At 41.4% G+C, this 17,786-nt stretch overlaps 2 protein-coding genes across 2 annotated transcripts in view; both read right to left on the reverse strand.

Moving 5' to 3' along the window:
- Positions 1-3,115: 3,115 nt before the first annotated feature.
- On the reverse strand, positions 3,116-7,941 carry MUSTN1 (musculoskeletal, embryonic nuclear protein 1). Its single transcript, XM_009946450.2, has 3 exons — positions 7,918-7,941; positions 4,118-4,238; positions 3,116-3,266 (listed from the first exon to the last, which is right to left on the reverse strand). The coding sequence occupies exons 1-3, from the start codon at positions 7,924-7,926 to the stop codon at positions 3,160-3,162; spliced, it is 237 nt and encodes a 78-aa protein (XP_009944752.1). The 5' UTR covers positions 7,927-7,941; the 3' UTR covers positions 3,116-3,159.
- Positions 7,942-15,611: 7,670 nt separating this feature from the next.
- The window catches only part of STIMATE (STIM activating enhancer), a 33,165-nt gene continuing 30,990 nt past the window's right edge, over positions 15,612-17,786 (reverse strand). The window contains exons 6-8 of the mRNA XM_086469836.1: positions 17,687-17,764; positions 16,655-16,804; positions 15,612-15,752 (exon numbers count right to left, since the gene is read on the reverse strand). Of these exons, the coding sequence (XP_086325962.1) occupies positions 15,636-15,752; positions 16,655-16,804; positions 17,687-17,764 (345 nt within the window). The 3' untranslated portion in view covers positions 15,612-15,635. The remainder of the gene's footprint in view (positions 15,753-16,654; positions 16,805-17,686; positions 17,765-17,786) is intronic.

A 17,786-nucleotide genomic window follows, 5' to 3' on the forward strand; every position in this document is an offset into this window, starting at 1 on the left:
TTCATATAGCTTTTTGACAGCACTTTTCCCCTTACAACTCCATGGTAGGTGAAGCCATTAATTTTCCTAAAGTAACACGAAGATCCTGTGGAAATACATACATTTGCTTCATTGCCATTTTACAGACAAAGCATCCACGTGGAGAGCATGCTTCCCGTGGCCTTGGATTTGTGAGGAGACACTAACGCAGGGCTCGATAATTTATTGCTTTGACAGACATCTACAAGTTCATTATAAAGAGTCTGTTGAGCAGAGTCTGGCCTTACAAGGCTTGTGCTTTAAGTAACTTTTTTCAAAAATAAACTTCACTTCTTCCAGGCAGACTGTTTATACTACTTGCAAATACTGTGTTGTTTATAGCAGGACATGTAAATATGTGTATTCTAACAGAGAAAAATTAAAACTGATCTACATTTGATTACTTCTACAACTTGTGTAATGCTTTAATCCCTTAAAATACACAGGATTATACACTTAGTGGCCTAAGATCCCCAAGAGCCATAGCTTTAGCTTTAATTAAGTGGATCTGTCATCGGTTTTCTAATACCCACATGTGAAATCACACAGATGCTAAAGAGCTGCTTTAGCTGTGTAGATTTAGGCTGCATGGTTGGCTCTGCCCTGCTCCTGGGTGCACAGAATGGGCCAGCACCCAGGGAAGCTGTGAAATCCCCCCCTTTGTGGCTTGCTAGAGCAGCTACAGGAAAATCCTCATGCTCAGCCTTCTCCCCAGACTTGCCCTCTTTCTGTACCAACCGCCAACGACAGCCACGCCTGCTGATGTCCAGTGGCTGTTGTTGCTGGTGCAGTGGGCACCAGTGCTGCCCCACCCAGTGCTTCTCACTGAGGAATGAACATGCTGTGAAGTGACTTCAGATCACCTTAGAGGAAGGATCTAAATCCACCACCACAACAGGAGACGCTTCTGAGTGCAAAATAACCAAAAACCTCAAACCCTGGGGCTTTGTTCAGACACTTCTCTGTCACTATTTCTCATTATGAAAATGAGGAAAAAAGAAGACACATTTTCCATGATTTGACTTAGCAGATTTGCAAGGATGAAGAAAAAGATGACAAAAGTTTCTCCAGGTAGCTTTATATTTGTTCCTCTCACCTACAAGTATCTCCTGTCCTGCAGCAGCAGCCAGTAACTTCCAGCACAGGAGCAAGGCTGGGGACAGGGGAAGATTCCTCCAATTCATATAGGAGAGCCCAGACGCTGCTGTCACAAATGAGGAGCAACTTTGACTCAGGCATACATTTTACCTACAATGCATATTTTTTTAGATGAGGTCCATCTCGAAAGACAGAAAAAAAAAAAAAAACAACAAAAAAAAAAAGATCCCTGGTCCTGGGCACTTACTGTCACACTGGGAAGCATCACAAATGCCCAAGGACATCCTGGAAACAAAGCTGTCAGCAAAATCTCAAGTTTCTGGGGGATAACTTACTTTGCTTTCCTGCTGCATCCGCGCTGAAGTCCATGGGACAGATTGGTTTCTGTACTTCACTAAATCGGCACCAACACACCCGAAGCCAGGTCTGAAATAGAGCACACCCCACACCCCCCCCTTCTGCTACCCAGCTGACTATATTTGCAATATTCAGTCACCTGCATCATACAAAGAAAGTGATAACAGTATTTTGCCCCACTTGTCCCTCTCCATCATTTTCCAGTTATTAAACAACCTCCTTCCAACTTCTCATCACAGATTAATTAAGGAGAGTTTGTTAACCTGATGCAGGGACAGCTCTAGTGTTATCAGGTGGAAACTTTTACTCCACTGTGTTTTCTTTTGTTTTGTTCCAAAGCTCTGGAAGGGGTCTTTCTCAGAGGAACAGGCTGTGCTGAGTTACCTGTGAGGAGCCTGGGCCCCCTGCAGAAATATTGTCCAGCAGAGAGAGAAGGCAGGGTCATGGCTGCAAGTAATGATCTTTGGAAGTGAAAAAAATGGGGCAGGGCAACATACCAGTGATATGTGGTTTTTGTTTTTGTTTTTTTTTAAGGAAACCTCCCTCTTAAAACCCAAAGGATTTGCTGCTGCCTTATGCGAGTCCTGCTCCCCAGCCCCTCTGGGAGCTTCATGGATATTGACATGTTTTAGCTGTCAAGTGTTTGGAACACAAAAGACAAAGATGATATGCTTCATAGTGCACAGAGACCTTTGATATCACTTTTACCTCTTAATCAGACGTAGCCAGTGCAAAATTAAAGTAATTATTTAAATAAAGGTGGCACCTACCTTAACGTCCCTGGATGTGCTGCCAGGGGCCCAGGGTGCGTGGGAGCAAAGGATCAGCCATATTTGAGCACAAAGATCCAGCTGAGGGGAAATACTGCAATTTATAAGCTCAGGGGAACACAGGTTTGATGTTTAATGCAGCAAATCAAGATGTAAAGATTTGCAAAACCCACCTTCCACTCAGAGTGGGTTTGCTGTTGTACAGACACTCTGCAGTCAGGAGGGACATGGCACTTGTGCTGCCGGTCTGTCGCCCCACTTCTCACTTGATCCAACAGAACACTGAGGACTTGAGGAAAGCCTGAAAGTCCTCCCTTGGCACTAGGGCACTGACAGCCCAGCATCTTGCCTCCCATGGGCAAACCATGGCCCTGCTGCCAGAGGGCTGTGAGGGGGTCACCGCCCTGTGGCACACCCCAGTCCTGAGAGGCCTCGCCAGGGCACTGCTGCAGGCAAGCACAGATTTGGGTGAAGTTTCCAGGTTTCTGTGAGGCCCCTTCAACAGCTCCTCCTCAGCTCCCTCTTGGCAAGGGCACAGTGTGAAGAAATTGCACAGACTCTAAAACTGTGTCATCTGGATGTTTATTCTTTGTGTTTGACAGACTAGATCATAGCTTGTAATGCCAAAGTGCCCACAGAATTAATCTAAGTTAAAAGTAGTCACCACAGTGTGCCAAGCTGTCTCCAACAACATTTTTTTATTAAACCATTATAGCAAACACCATTCAACACACAGAAAGAAAGCACATAATAAAAATTAACATGTAAATTGTACCCTTTGACATGAGTCTATTCCCTACTTAATGACTTATAATAAAAATTAGCTACTTGGGTCTACCGTGACTTTAGTGTAAGGGGCAGAAATTTGGGAACACGTTACAACAATCATCTGGGTGAGACACATCCGGCTCTGCCATCAGCCAAAGACGCTCTTGGCTGGCTCTCCTTTCGGTTTCTCAAAGACTGTTTCATCCCCTGTCCGGTCCCGGCTGAATATGGAGGGTGCTGCAGAGCCCATTTGTTCTTGGAAAAGAAAACCAGGAGAGGCAATCAGTGAAGCAGCACATCAAATACGGGGATAAAAACTAGTGCTGCTGAAATACATATATACACATTTGATAAATATTTCACCTATCCATCAACTTCCCAAACCTTAAAGCACAGCGCTCCCACCACAAGTATGGGGCAGCTGGCAGCACCTGTAGGTGGTCGCTACCATTGACTGGCCCCAAATCCCTGCAGGTGCTTTAGAAACTTGGAAACTACTGAGGTCCAGGTTATTATGCTGAAAATGGGTTAAAATTCATCATTTTTCCTTATACTCTCCCACTGGTGAGAGTGGGAGAGTAAAGCAACACAAAACCAGAACACCTGGGGTGTTCAGTGCAACCAGCCACTCTCTTCTTTCTCACCTTCTGCCCTTTCACAGAATCTCTGCTAAAACAGCTTCACCTAGAGCAGGTTGCACAGGAAATCCCCCCCAATTTCTATTTGATTCCAAACACAACAGGTTCATCCAATTGAAAGGTCAGAAATCCCCTAATCTATGACCAAGCCTCTGATCTTCAGCTTGGGCAGTCACTGACGTTGACTACAGCCCCAGGGCTTGGTTCGAACCCTGGTTCAGAAGGCAAAGTCAGGGCTTTCCCTCCCGCTTTGTCCAGACAGGGAGGACAATCACGCCAAGCACAGCCCTGCTGGCTCCTCTTGGTGCCGTCAAGATGGCGGATGCAAAGTCCCCGTGCAGCCGGGCCAGGGTCGGTGAGCACACTGCTGGCTGCTGTTTCAGAGGCACACCCTTTCGCTTGAAAAGAGCAATTAAGTCGCTATTTACTTTGGAAGACTGCTTAATCGTTTCCATCAAGGAGACTCACCACATTGCTTCATCACTTGGTAGGTTTTGGATTTAATTTCCCGGTTTTTGGAAAGGTTTCCTCTGGCTCCTTTGAGGTCTTCTTCCTTCACTGGAGGACGCTTCTTTTTCACAGGGGCTGGCTAAGAAACAGACGTATTGCTCACACATCAGTATTTTGTGTTTAGAAGCACAGGGAACAAACCTGTAGCCCAAAGGCTACAATGTTCAGAGTTGCTGATACAATATTCCACCAATTTCAATCCTGAGACTGTACACTCAGCTACTGCAGATCTTTGTACAGCCATCATTTCACTGCCCTTCCCAAAATCTGTTGCCATTATTACAGTTCTGTTCCAAAATTGTCTTCTGATTGTACAGCCTTTGAAAGCGACAGCGGACTGCCTAATTTATTTAGTTATTTATTTTTTAATATATTTTGAAATTTTCTCTGTCTAGCCCTGCCTGGTCATTCTGCAAGTACAGATTAGTAATTCAAGAAATCTGTACAACATTTGGGAAGGAAAGAAACTTCACTACTAAATTGTGCTTCTGCCTTAGTCTACTCACTACTTCCTTGGGAAATTAGTCAGAGAGATTCTGAAGTTTGGCTTGATTTAGTTGGAACAAACTTAACAACTGACCCATAGTTATTGATCTTAAAATTCAGGGAGCAGAAGTTTCTGAGCACTCAACAGCGTTGTCTACAAGCACGTACTGAACACATCTGAAACACGACTCAGAACCCAAAGAAGGAGAAGGAAACCTAATACAGAAACAGATGCATCATCAGGTGGTGCACTGCAACGTCCAAGTACTAATCTGTTTACAGATTATCTTGCTAGAAGAAAATCAGGATGTCCTGGTTTGGGCTAAATCAGAACTAATTCTGGTTTAGTGCTTTTAACTTTTCAGTTAAGTCTCCTCTAACTAACGGCATTTTCTGAAACAGCAGCCTGTTTTTCCAGACAGTGACTGCTCCTAGCAGTGATAAGGCCTGATGTTTATAGTTCGTACCAAGGAATGGTATGCAGAGAGGCCCTTGCTTATACTTGTTCTTATGGCAACCAAGGTCACTGCTGAATCTTGTACCCCATGTTGGGGTGCCAGGAGTGAAAAGGGTCACACCTACAGGGAGGAGTGAACTGGACAGGTGACCCAAACCTGACCAACAGAGTATTCCATCCCACATACGTCATATTCAGTATAAAGCTGAAAGATCACGAGGGTCTCACTCTCTTCGTCTCTTCCTCTCTTCTTCGATGGCCGACATCTGAGGAGGACTGACTCGTGCATCCCTGAGTCCAGTGCCTGAGTCCAGCTCCTGTATCCCATCCCTGTCTGCTGCCGAGTCCAGCCTGGGACTGCCCCAGTGCCAGCCCTGCAGCGTGGTGATGATGTATCGTCATCAGGGTGGGGGGAGTTGGGTTCGGTATTGGGTTTGTATATATTTGTACATATTGTATATATTTCATTTTTTCCTTATTCTTATTCTTATCTTTTATTGTTATTGTTCCATTAAAGCTGTTTTAGTTTTCTTTTCCAAAGCGTAAAGTCTCTCTCCCTTGTTCTCTCTCCTTTTCCCTTTTGGGAGGGGAGAGGGGTTAGTAGAGAGCGTCTGTCATTCGTTAGTGGCCGGCCCAGCCTCAAACCTTGACACAGGATAACATTGGTTCATATCAGCCTATCCCTACCTTAAATTAGCACTTCAAGGTCAGACACAATGTCTATCACCAGCAGTCGGCACCACTAACATTCCCACTTCGGCTTACTATTTCAAGGACAGATTGCCAAGGTCCCACCAGGCAGACCTTCCTGCAGGGTGCAGGGGCACAGGAGATATGATTAGAAAGAATAAAATACCCCCACAGTCCAACTCTAACAGATTTGCACACTGAACCATCACCGAGAAACTTCTCTGACCACTGCTACATACGTAAGGCTTCTGATATTTGGGTTCTGGCAGCAAAGGAGCCCACTTCTACTTTTTTAGGCACTGCCTGTAAAGCTAAAAACAGTTGTGGAGGGAAACAAATCCCTCAAGGCCTGCGAATGGCTGCAGCAGCGAGTCCTAGGGAGCCTGCAGAGATAGCACATGCACGCCTGGCTCTGGGTAGGGGCGGGCTGGCTGCACTGGAGCCTTCAGCATGTTTCCTACTGGCTGTAAATTCCCGGGAATGCTCAGAATAGCTCGCTGTCAATCCCATTTGCATCTGTTGTGGGAAACAAAACATTCACAAGACCTCTAGGGAAAACACTCTATGGGTAGCCAAAGCAAGCAAGAAGAAAGGGTGGTAGCAAACCCTTCAAAATTCACAACAGCTTTTGGTCAGTTAGCTGTCTAACCGAACATCCCTACAGCCAGGGTTTCATTTGTCTGTAATGAAAACTGGCATGCAGTGGGAACGGTCCCCCATGCCCATGGTGTGGTCCACAGGCAGCCAGTACAGACCTGTGTTGGCTCCAACACAGAAAGGGATAAAACCCCTTGTTTTAACAGGGATGTGAAACCTGGTAAGGTCCTTCACCCGTTATTGGCCAGAGACAATAACTGCAAGACTTCTTCAACTGGGACAGGGGACTTCCTGGGGACAGGGTAAGGAAAGGGGGCACTTGTGATACTCCGAGACACAGCCAGGCTGAGCAGAACTGTTGAATTTCACCCAGTTATTTTAAAATAAAACCTCTTACGCTTTGATTACAGGGACTAACACAGCTGGAGAGCTGTTGTGGATTAGCTGGCCCCCAGCTAAATAGCAAAAGAGCTGCACAGGAAAGTCACTGTGAGCCAGAGGTGAACCCTGGACCTGCCAGCACCAGCAGCTGCCAGTATTGCAGCCACACTGCTAACTGCTCCCAGCATAAGTGTGTTCGTAAGCAGAGTTTGCCAGGAGCCATTCCCAGCTGGCACGGCAGTGCAGCCTGTGCTCTATCTCCTCCTGTTACAAGTCAAAAAGTGTTGGTTTACAAGACATATGACTGGGTTTTTTTAAGTCTCTTTTTTCTTTGCAGTAAAGAAAATAAGCTGAACCGAGTTACCGTATGCGGCTGAAGGATTGTGCTCTTCTACCCTCCCCCTGTTCTTACTCTCTATCCCACCCACCACGTAAAACTCTCACACTGGGGAGGACTCTGCCAGGCATGCGTAGCTTGTGTTGAAAACATAACACACATGAAAACCTCAAAATTTCTGAGCTAATTTTAAGATCACTTTGAAACACTGATTATTGGGGAACACAGTAAAGACAAACCAGTAGTTACAAAATGAACATAAAAATGCGTAATACAAAATTTCGGTCTCAAATATCGTATCCTAACAGTTACCATTTTCAGTCATGCCTTCTCTTTTCCTGCATGTTAATACATTAAACTTTAGACAGCAGCACACTTCAGAATAGCCATGCCCTTTCAAAACTACCGCCAAAATTCCAGATCATTGTCTGAGAAACTGTTGGAAAATCAGAAATCACTCCTCCTGTAAAACATCCCAAAACAGAGCAGTGGAAATGTTTTTTTCCCTTCCTACGTAGATAAAAATATTTATGATAAAACATGTTAAAACTAAATTAGTTAACCATGTAGAAGGCAGCTGCTTTCCTTCTACATCAAAATAATCCCTCCTAACAACTTACTTGTTAAAGTATGTAAACAGAGCATTTAAATACTTCAACATAGTCAAACCAGTCACACTGAGCAGAAAAGCCAAAATCACCAGTTAGTCACTTGCTAATATGCTATTCCAAGCAAACTGTCCAAAACAGCAATACATTTGTCGGGCACCCTGCTGTAACGAGAGCTAGCCTCACACGGCTCTCCCCATACCTGTGACATAACTGCGGTGCTCACTCGACCGTAATCCCTTCCGAGGTCGCTTCCCGGCTTTGATTAAATCCAGCCTGTGCGCTCTGCGAACGTTTGGTTTTTTCCTCGACTTATATAGAGCATCTAACATGAAGTCATTAGCTGGGTCATTTTCCCAAACCAGAACCCAGGATGATTCAGGTTGACAGAGGCTGTTGTTGTTGAAAGGTTTATTCTTAGCGATGACTAGGGCTTGCAGCATTCACTGCGCCCTGGGCCTGGGGACGGGTGGGGCCGGGGGCTGACGAGGACAGACAGCTGTGGCTGCGGGACCGCAGGGAAGCCCGATCCACTACAGAACAACTTCCCAGGGAGTTCGCTGAGGCTCTATTTATAACTTTAAAAGGCAAAACTTTGTTGTGGACACAAAATTAACTCTGAATCCTCTTGATAGGGGAAAAAAAAGTGTCTGTGTTTGTTTCCCAGCATAACAAAATACACATTCTCTGAGATAATATAAACTTCACATCCGAAGCACATTGTGCCCTAAAGATCCCTGTGCAAAAGCGATTTAACAGAAGAGTATTTTGTGCATTTTGGAGAGTTAATAAAGTAGGATATGGTTTTACCTTTACAGTTCTATTGCTTATCTTGCTCTTACGCAATTAAGAGTGTAAAATAACTTTCTACTTACAGTGGTATTAGTAAGTTTAATCACTTCACCTGTCATCTGCATAAGAATGGTTTACTCATACATGAATAAATTCAGTGTTCCCCACTGTACATGTTGATAGTAGTAAAACTTTTTCCAGAGCTTTTTAGATTTGTTATTTAAACAATTTTCTAATTAAATAGAAAAAACCCCTCACCTCTAAGCATGAATTCAAATTTTTGTTACTGGGAGAGGGTTGGGTGGGTTTTTTTTTTTTTTTACATTAATTCTTTGCATAATGCTAAAAATTAGCTTCTGTGACTGCACTCAACAACTAAAAAGAACCAAGACTCCAGCCAGGTAAGTTAATATGGGAAACGCAGACATGGCAGACCTCCAAGTATCTTTTACTAAAAACATAGAATGGTGTAGCGACAGAAATCTGCCCTGGCCTTTTCTTGAGCTCTGCCTGGGTTTTCTTTAGGTTACAGAGCAGCACAGGATGCAAAATAAAATTGGTATTTTTCATTATGAAAAACTTCACGTTAATACCACAGCACCAGTGCCATACGACCAGACTATGGGATCCGTTGGTTGTGAACTATCCCCCAGGCCTCCAGGTGCCCATTTTCCCTTTAAGTTGAACTCCTTCCAGGCCTGAGAAGATGCTTTCCTTTATGTGACTGTTGGGGGAAGTATTTGTAAGGTAAGAAGCAGTTTGGGTGTTACGTACTTAGACATTCCTTATGTTGAATTTCTATTTTAAACCCACGGCTTGGTAAAGTAGAGGAAAAGTTTCTATGGAACAGCAGCACCTTTTAGTAGGCTAACAGAGCAGAAGGAAAAAAACATCAACTCCAGGCAAACCAGCAATTTTCTACGGTACAAAGTAAGACCTCTCCATCTCTATTGAGACGATACAGCACTCCAAGTGTCACCATTCTGACACCATCTATTAGAACAGGAAAATAACATTCTGCATGTTTAAAGCAAATATTTAGAATTCAACTTGCAACTATCTTTTCCCTTTGGCTTTCAAAATTGCATCATTTAACTAGTACTACATATTTCTCACTCAAAAGCAACATGAACTATGCTTTCATGGCAATGTAATTTATACAAACAAAATCATTATACAAACAAAATTAAAATACCTTCAGCTTGCACAGTATTTGGGGGTAGGAAACGAGGCTCTTCAGAGGTAGGCAGCATATTCTGAAGTTTCTAAGACATGCCTCACAGCCTGGACAATACTGTTATCTTTGATTATACGTTTCCTAAACCAACACTGAACAACAAGCACAACCATTTCCTCTTACAGATAACAGGCTAATTTTTCCTTACAAAAAAACAACCTAAATCTACAGTTACTCACATTTCAGAGTAGAAATCCTGTTCACCTCGTTGAGGTCCTGAGATCTGTTAAACGGGACATGAATGACAATGAAACAATATAGGCTCATTTTTAACAGCAGCTATTAAAAATGTAAGTTAACCCTCTTTCATCTTCCACTGCAACACAAAATGTGGAAAACTCCTTTGCTGAGGAATGGCTGCAGCTAAAATATGGTGATGACCACAGAGAATTTAGCAAATGTACACGCGTCTAGCCACTGTGATCTCCAGGAGACACAGATCTTACAGAAGACTGGGCTCCTCCAAGAAAATGCTAACATCCCTCAGTGGACTGACAGACTGGATAGGTTGAAGCTTGTTCTCTGAATTCACTTTAAGGACGCAGTGGGTATGGGGCTGGTTGTATGTAGTAGGTGGGAAGTAATGAAAGTAATGGGCAAACATTATAGAAGAGTTACAGAGGCAGTAGTGGATCAATATGGTGCAGGCCCAGCCCAGCAGAACACACTAAACTGCTCCCACCAAGACAGGAAAGGGCAATAGCAACAGCAGCTCACCAAGAACAGGATTTCTGCTCTATTCTGGCATAAACGTATCAACCTCTCACCATTTGCAGCCAAAAAAAACCCCCACAAAACAGAAACCAAAACCGATCAACTGCACATGGTCATGTTACAGCTTCACAGCAAGCCAGCTCTCATCCTACATGGTCCTCCTCATTCCTCCAATGCTCTGGAAAATTGATCGTAGATACCTTGCCATACCTCCAGGGAACCTGGAAAGTAAGATGGCATCTTTCTGCCCAGCAAAACAGAAAATACCCAAGCCAGGCTACACGCATTTTGTTGGTATAATAAGGGAAGTCCAAGTGCTTGCTGCAGACATTTCGGTATCAAAGAAGCTGCTTTCCATGAGCGTAAGAGACGACTCTGCACTATGTAGACAGCATGTAGGAGTGATGTCTTTGTCAGACAGAAAAGAATCAGCACTGCTTCCCCCTTCCCCTTTCGCCTGGTTTTGGGAACTAGACACCCCCACGTGGCCCTTCTCTGTCTTCAAGGAGGTACTACATGAGTTCTGTGATACAAGGCACCACACAAACTTCTCAACAGGATCCTCAGACATCTTCCCTCCGCCTGCATTTCTACTACCTGCTGCAAACAAATCAGAAGGGGAACGGAAGATAAAACAGGTTAATATGTACTGACTTAGGCCATGCCTCTGCCAAGGGGCAGGACATTGGAGGCAAATTCAGAAATTTCGAAGTTTACATGTTGTTGTCGCCAAGAACCAAAAGGTCTGGCAAGCAGGCTGTGATAATCAGCTGTGTGGTTAAAGCATTGTAACACTCCAGAAGGCCTCAGGTGAACGTTCTACAATCTCAGGATTTCTCAGGTTGCACGTGGAAGGTGTTATTTCCAATATTAAGATATAGATGGTTATTCTCCACGTGTGCACACACAGAGGGCAAAAACCCTCCTCAGGGAACAGATCTGAGAAGAGCTTGCAAGGATTCTTATGGTCGTAAACAAAATTGCTACTTAACAGTGGTCCCTCCAACTGAATTGGGACTTGCTATTAAGGAAAATTAATATATTGAAATTAATACCAACATAAGACTGAAAAAAATTAGATCTGCAACTCTGAAGTTAAACTCCAGTAGCAAAACTTGCTTCCCACAACAGCACATTATAAACATTGAAACACACGTGCTTCTAAATAGAACAAGTAGAAAACAAGTGTACAAATCTGTAATAAGTAAAACTTTATTGTAAACCTTTATGCAATGTAATTACATCAGATACCCTTAGAAGTTTAAGGTAACATCGATTAAACAATAGAGTCCAAACAGAGGGCAGCAGAATACAGCTGTGGTTTGCTCACATAGGCTATACTCTGAATTCACTTACAAACAAACTCAACATTCAGTTTGAGACGGATACCAACGCAAGACAAAAACACCTACAAAAGAGTCCCTTTTTTAAAGATACTGCAGTTTTACTTTGTAAAACCATAGTAGTCATTTTCAGTAATTGAACTGGAAACTTTACCTAAAAAAGTTTGCACACCTATGCTGTAGATCTACTTTGACTTGATGTCGCTGAATTTATTTGCTTTCATTACTGTTTTCTCCTGTAAAAAGCACAGCAAAGTTGCAAACATGGGTTAGTCAAGCACAGTGGCAGAAATTACTTGTGATGCTCAGCTCTCAGCAGAGCGTGAGAGTCCACACCTCCCTCCCCAGGCACAGCTGGAATTGGAGCAACACCTGGGCGGGGATCACTTTGCATTGCTCTAATTTGCAACTCAGTTTCTGAGTTTTCCCTGAAGAAAAGCTATAGTACATTTTAGTTAGCAACATTAACATACAGCATTTACCTACTTAAAGTAAGACAAGGGGACCTGAACATAATTAAAGCCAGAACTTGAAAACCACATATTAGACAACACCAGTGTTTTAAATTTATGCAGATGTGTCATAGGTCAGATACTAGAAACAGTTAATACATTTAGATTGACCATTCATGGTAAATTCAATCTCCACCAATACTCCTGTGTCTCTTCTGTATGTTTCAATCCCTTTCTCTTACTTTGGCATATACTACCTAGCTTATTTTCATTAAGCAGAGTCACATTTTTTTAAGCACAGCCTGAATTAAACCTCTGCTACAAGTTGTCCTGAAGTACGTTTACCAGGCATTAATTTACACCGCCAATTTGAGGATAATGCAAATGCCATAGTGTTGTAATATTATTACTGGATCAACTCTTTATGAAAAATTTATTATTTCAGACTGTACTGCCAATACATTTCAACAAACAGTAAGACGTAGTGAAAGCACTAGGCACGTAACTTCCTTCTCACACATACAAACTCTTCAGACAAGAGCACTTCTCCTACTTGTACCTACTGCAAGAATTCCAACTTTTATCTTACACAGAGGAAAACTGACAATTTTATATTTTCCATCTCTTTCACATGATAACAAAGAATGAATAAACCCCCCCCCCCCCCCCCGATTTTGTTATTTGGCTAAGGTTGTGAGTAACATTTTTATCTTAGTAGAGATAGAGTTGTTTTTTCCCCTCCGAAGATATTCTCCTCCTGTTACTACTGTGGTGTTTAAAATACTTGTGGGTCTTTGGCTCATAGTGCTTTACTACGTCAGCTTGCTAGGCATATCAAAATCTCAAACCAAGTGACATTTAAGCACTTAAGCCAGGAAAAATTAGGCATTCATATACCTTTGCTACAACCTCCTTCAAGAAACTGCTCCATAGTGCTTTATCCCGTTTTGTACTTGGTCAGTAAGTTTGAGGTCTGCTCAAAACAAATGTTTTACATGGTTAAGGCCATAATTTTATACCGACACTTCACAGACTACACATGAGACTAGAAACAAAAATAATTTTGATAATTGAAGTAACGAGGGAAAAGGAAGATAAAATGAAAGCTCGTATAGTTAAATTTGTGTGCGCTGCTCAGTTATCTCTGATGGCTGATGAGGATAGTGATGGCTGTGCAGTGGTATGTAGCACATGTGGAATAGCTTTATTTCACTATCTGAAATAGAACAAATCCTATGCTAAAAAAAATAAATGCTGACATTTGTGACATGAGCCAGTCCTAGCTCATAAATCCCTTTGGAAAAGTGAGCTGTATGAGACTATTCTGTTGATGAAAATGAATTCCTTGAAGTACTGTGCTTTTGGAGATATGCACCCACCCAGTGGTAAACAGTCATGAGAAGATGCAAGTCACACAATCAATGAAAAAAAAAAAAATCAAACCAAAAAGACTCCTAAAACAGAGGCAACACTGATTAAGGACATTTCCCCATCCCCCCACCTCCATTTCAGAATTACTCAATTAAGCTTCCGTTGTCATTAGTTTCTAGGTTTAGTCTAAAAGAAACACTAGTATTTAAACTTATTGCAGTTATTATGTTTCAGTGCACAGTAACAGAGGTCAGTGGCTCAACTAAACTCGCAAACATTAGGTTTGGTAAAATGTCCCTTCTAGCCGGCTGGACGTGCTGAGGTGTACCTGAAGTCTTAGAACATTGTGTTCACCTCAGCAGCCAAACAGTGAAAAGGAATGCTGGAATAGTGAAAATAAGTACGGGAGCACACAGTTCAGTATTTACTAAGGCCCAAGAACCCCATTTAAGTGGTCTGGATAATAAATCACATTAAGACCTAGTAAATCTATAAAAAAATGTAGAAAATCTTAAAAAGTTCTGAGCAGTTTTCCAATGAAACTGTTTGGTTTAAGGCTTGGAACATTTCTGATGTCCAGATACAACAACAGATTTACAATTAAGGTCTGTTGTCACCTCTGACACATCGCCTGGTCCTGCACAAGGTTTAACTAAGCAAGGAAAGCTGTCAGAAATAATCATTTAGAAAATACGCAAAGCAAAAGGATGTCACTGAAAACATGTCTGCTAGGTTTCAGATCAGCACATGTTATCAATTATTAGAAGACAGACATTGAAAATCACAAAAATTCTGTAGTAACAATTGTATTATACCTCTTGGGGATTTTAATTTTTGTTTTTTAACTAAAGGATAACCAGACTTCATGGAAATTAACCAGGTGAAATATCTTTTTTTTTAAAGCACATTAAATAGAAAATTGCTTTTCCAACAAAAAACAAGGGACCGAATTACTTGTAATATCGTAGCACAACTGCTTCAATCAGATCATGGTCCCGTACGGCAGGCCCTATATAAGGAAAAATATAAGTAATGTTCTATCTCTTTTGGGGTCATTTGAGAGGTATGCACAAGAGACTTGTAGAAACAGAAATAATTAGAGTCATTCATAGATATTAATTTCACAAGTAAGTAACCTATCACAACAGATTTTTGTTACACACTAAAGTGCACGTTTGTCAAATATGCAAACACCACCTCCTATTAAAAAGGTATTTTCAAATTATGTGGTCAAAAGCACACTCATTACTGCATTTTTAGTGATATTTGGTGAATTCATCAGCGACAGAGAGCTTTTCCCTTTGCAATCCCTTTGTCTTAAACCAGGACACAAGTATAAATAAGATTTTCACTACAAATCTTTTGACCTGTTCTGCACAGAAAAGGGAACCGCACCCTTTTCTCTGACAAAGAGAATCTTTAAATACAACTGTATGAAAATATAACTTAAATATAAAATAGTCAAATAGATTTGAGGAGACTTGGAAAAAAAAAAAAAAAAAAATCTTTGTTCCACCTATTAGTTCCATAGGTACCCGGTAGCAAGTAAACATTTGTACTTAAAAAAATAACGTTAAGTTACAGCTTGTAACCATAAACTATTCTGCTCTAGGAATTATGCTGCAAAAGCCAGTTTTAGTAATAAAACACACTCCTTTAACTTAGTTGATTCTGATGCCTTTTTGAGAACATCTTAAACTGCATCGTCAGTAACCATAAGTGAAAGATTGCTGCATCTGTTTTCTATTATCTTCTCTGAAATGTCAGATACAAACCCCCTTAGCAACCAGTCCTTAACAATGCTGTTTTCCCACACATGATCAAAAGACATTCTTGCATAATTGGCCAGTGTGTCTGTAGTGCAACTGAACTGGACATCTTCCAGCCATTTGCATCCTGTTGGTAGACCTTAAGTCAGTTTATATGAAAAGGGAGATGCAATTGCAACATTAAAACTCACTGACTGAAGTTTTTGCCATGAAACCTGCAAATACACAGGTCAGGGACTGTGTCATACAGGCAGACCAAAACGATGCTTCTTTTTCTTAATGGGCTTTAAGTTGGTCAGTCTACGCAGGTCCTCTTCAGCATCTGATTCCTCCATCTCATCGTCTGCTGAAATAAGGATCTAAAAGGAAATTACAGCTTTTGAATAACATGGATCAAAGTCATACTCTTTCTTTGTTCTACTTTTAACCTTTCGCTTTTTTTATGCTTGCGAAGTGTCTTATTATTTGCTCAAGAAAGAGCTTGCAGAACATAATTTGGATTTACTGCCAGTACATCAAAAAAAGTCACACATCCTATCTGGAAATTTCAGTAAATTTTGAAGAAGGACGCATGTGTATTAATCTCTACTATAATCACTGACTCTGTGCCCAAAGAAGTGATTCCAGCATCTCCAGAACAGTGCGGGCAGCTTGCTGTTAAAGTGAGAGAGAACATATGAGCTCTCTATCCACACCGCTAATGTTGCGGTCATTTTACCAAAGAAAATCCCATCTAAATAGTACTGTCTGTAACGTAGAAAAGTTACATTAACCAACTAAAGCTAAAATAACTTACCTTCAAAGATACCACCCATCTTCCACGTGAACTAGTAACTGCCCATTTAATATAACTTAAAATAAAATTATACTAAGGCAAGGATGTAAACACTTCTCCAAAATCAGGCTAGTTGCCTCCACCAGCTTCCTCTCACTTTAAGCTACTAACCTGTCTTTGAATTAGAATTGTCTATTGTTTTGTATTCCGTGTAGGTATTTTTAGAAGCATTTGTAACACAGTTCACTTGTGATATTTAAATATATTGTTATGTCTTCCTGCCCATCTAGAAGGAAATTAACTACCATGAGTGGTGCAAGACCGCCATTTTTCTTAACTGGTTTTCAACTGTTAATGCTACGAACTACTGTTAGAGGTACATGCAATGAAAATCAAAACTAAGTTGATAGTGTTACAATGAAATCAACGGCACAAGGGATGAACTGCATTGATACTGCATGAATTGCAATAATTAACTCTACATACTTCTGACTCTGACTCTTCATGTGATGCTGCTCTCCTGTATCGGACTTTACTTCCATTTCTTGAATCTTGTCCTGCTTCCTTTTCTTCAAGTTTAGCTTTTGTCTTCCCTTTCTTCATAAGAAAATTATCTACTACCCAGAACATTAATGCCTGTTAAAGAGAAGGGGGAAATGACAGTTCAGTTTTCCTCAAGTAGCATATATTCATTCAGTCAGTATTTGAACAGAATTAGGAAAACTTGACAATAATTCTGAATTGGCCAAATAAGTAAAATCGCACAGGAATAAAGTCACGTGGTTTATTACACATAGCATGAATGCTCTAGAACACAGCTACTTTATTCCTTTGCATAGGAGAAGAAAATAAGAACAGAAGCTGCTATTCAGAGTGATCATATATTAAGTCTTCATGTAGAAACGTGAATGGTTTAGGCAGACATCTTAGTGCAACAGCCTTTTGGTTCTCAAAGGAAAAAATCCATGCTTGAACGAATGAAGGAAAGAAAAAGAATCACCAGCAGTTATTAAATGCAAGGACACCCACCACCTCTGGCTCTAGTCCCTAAATCACAGATTACTGGAAGAGTATACTTTGGGAAGGATGATTGCGCACTTGCCCTTTCTCTCTGCTCCGTCACAGGCCAGCCACTATTAGCTATGGTCAGACACAGGATACGTCACAGTACAGCTATCCTTAGACCAACTGTTTCCAAAAGCAAATTTAATTGTAATTTTATAATCTCTATGTCAGTATTTCAGTACTACATTCAACCTACTGAAGTCATCAGGCCAAAAAGGTCTATGATGCATTTCTGCACCTCTCCTGACCCTGGTTACTTAGTGCAATATGGATTTCAGCTTTGTAAAATCTACGTATCCAGACATTTTATCCATTTTTTTAACATCCTTCCTCTTTAAAAATTCGTTAAGCACCAGGTACACTGTGCTTTAATGACTAACATTAATTTAGACATGGCTAGAATAGAAAGATATCCAAGAAAACATCTCACAGAAGCATGCAAGTTGTACTAACATTAACAAAGAAGGGCACTATCAGCATGACGATAGCCAGCTCCAGCTGGGGGTTCTCTATAGGATTCAATAAAGCTACCTGTGAAAAGAAAAGGGTTAAG

Source organism: Leptosomus discolor, chromosome 9 (assembly GCF_034619465.1).
Source record: "Leptosomus discolor isolate bLepDis1 chromosome 9, bLepDis1.hap2, whole genome shotgun sequence".
NCBI classification, from domain to species: Eukaryota; Metazoa; Chordata; class Aves; order Leptosomiformes; family Leptosomidae; genus Leptosomus; species Leptosomus discolor.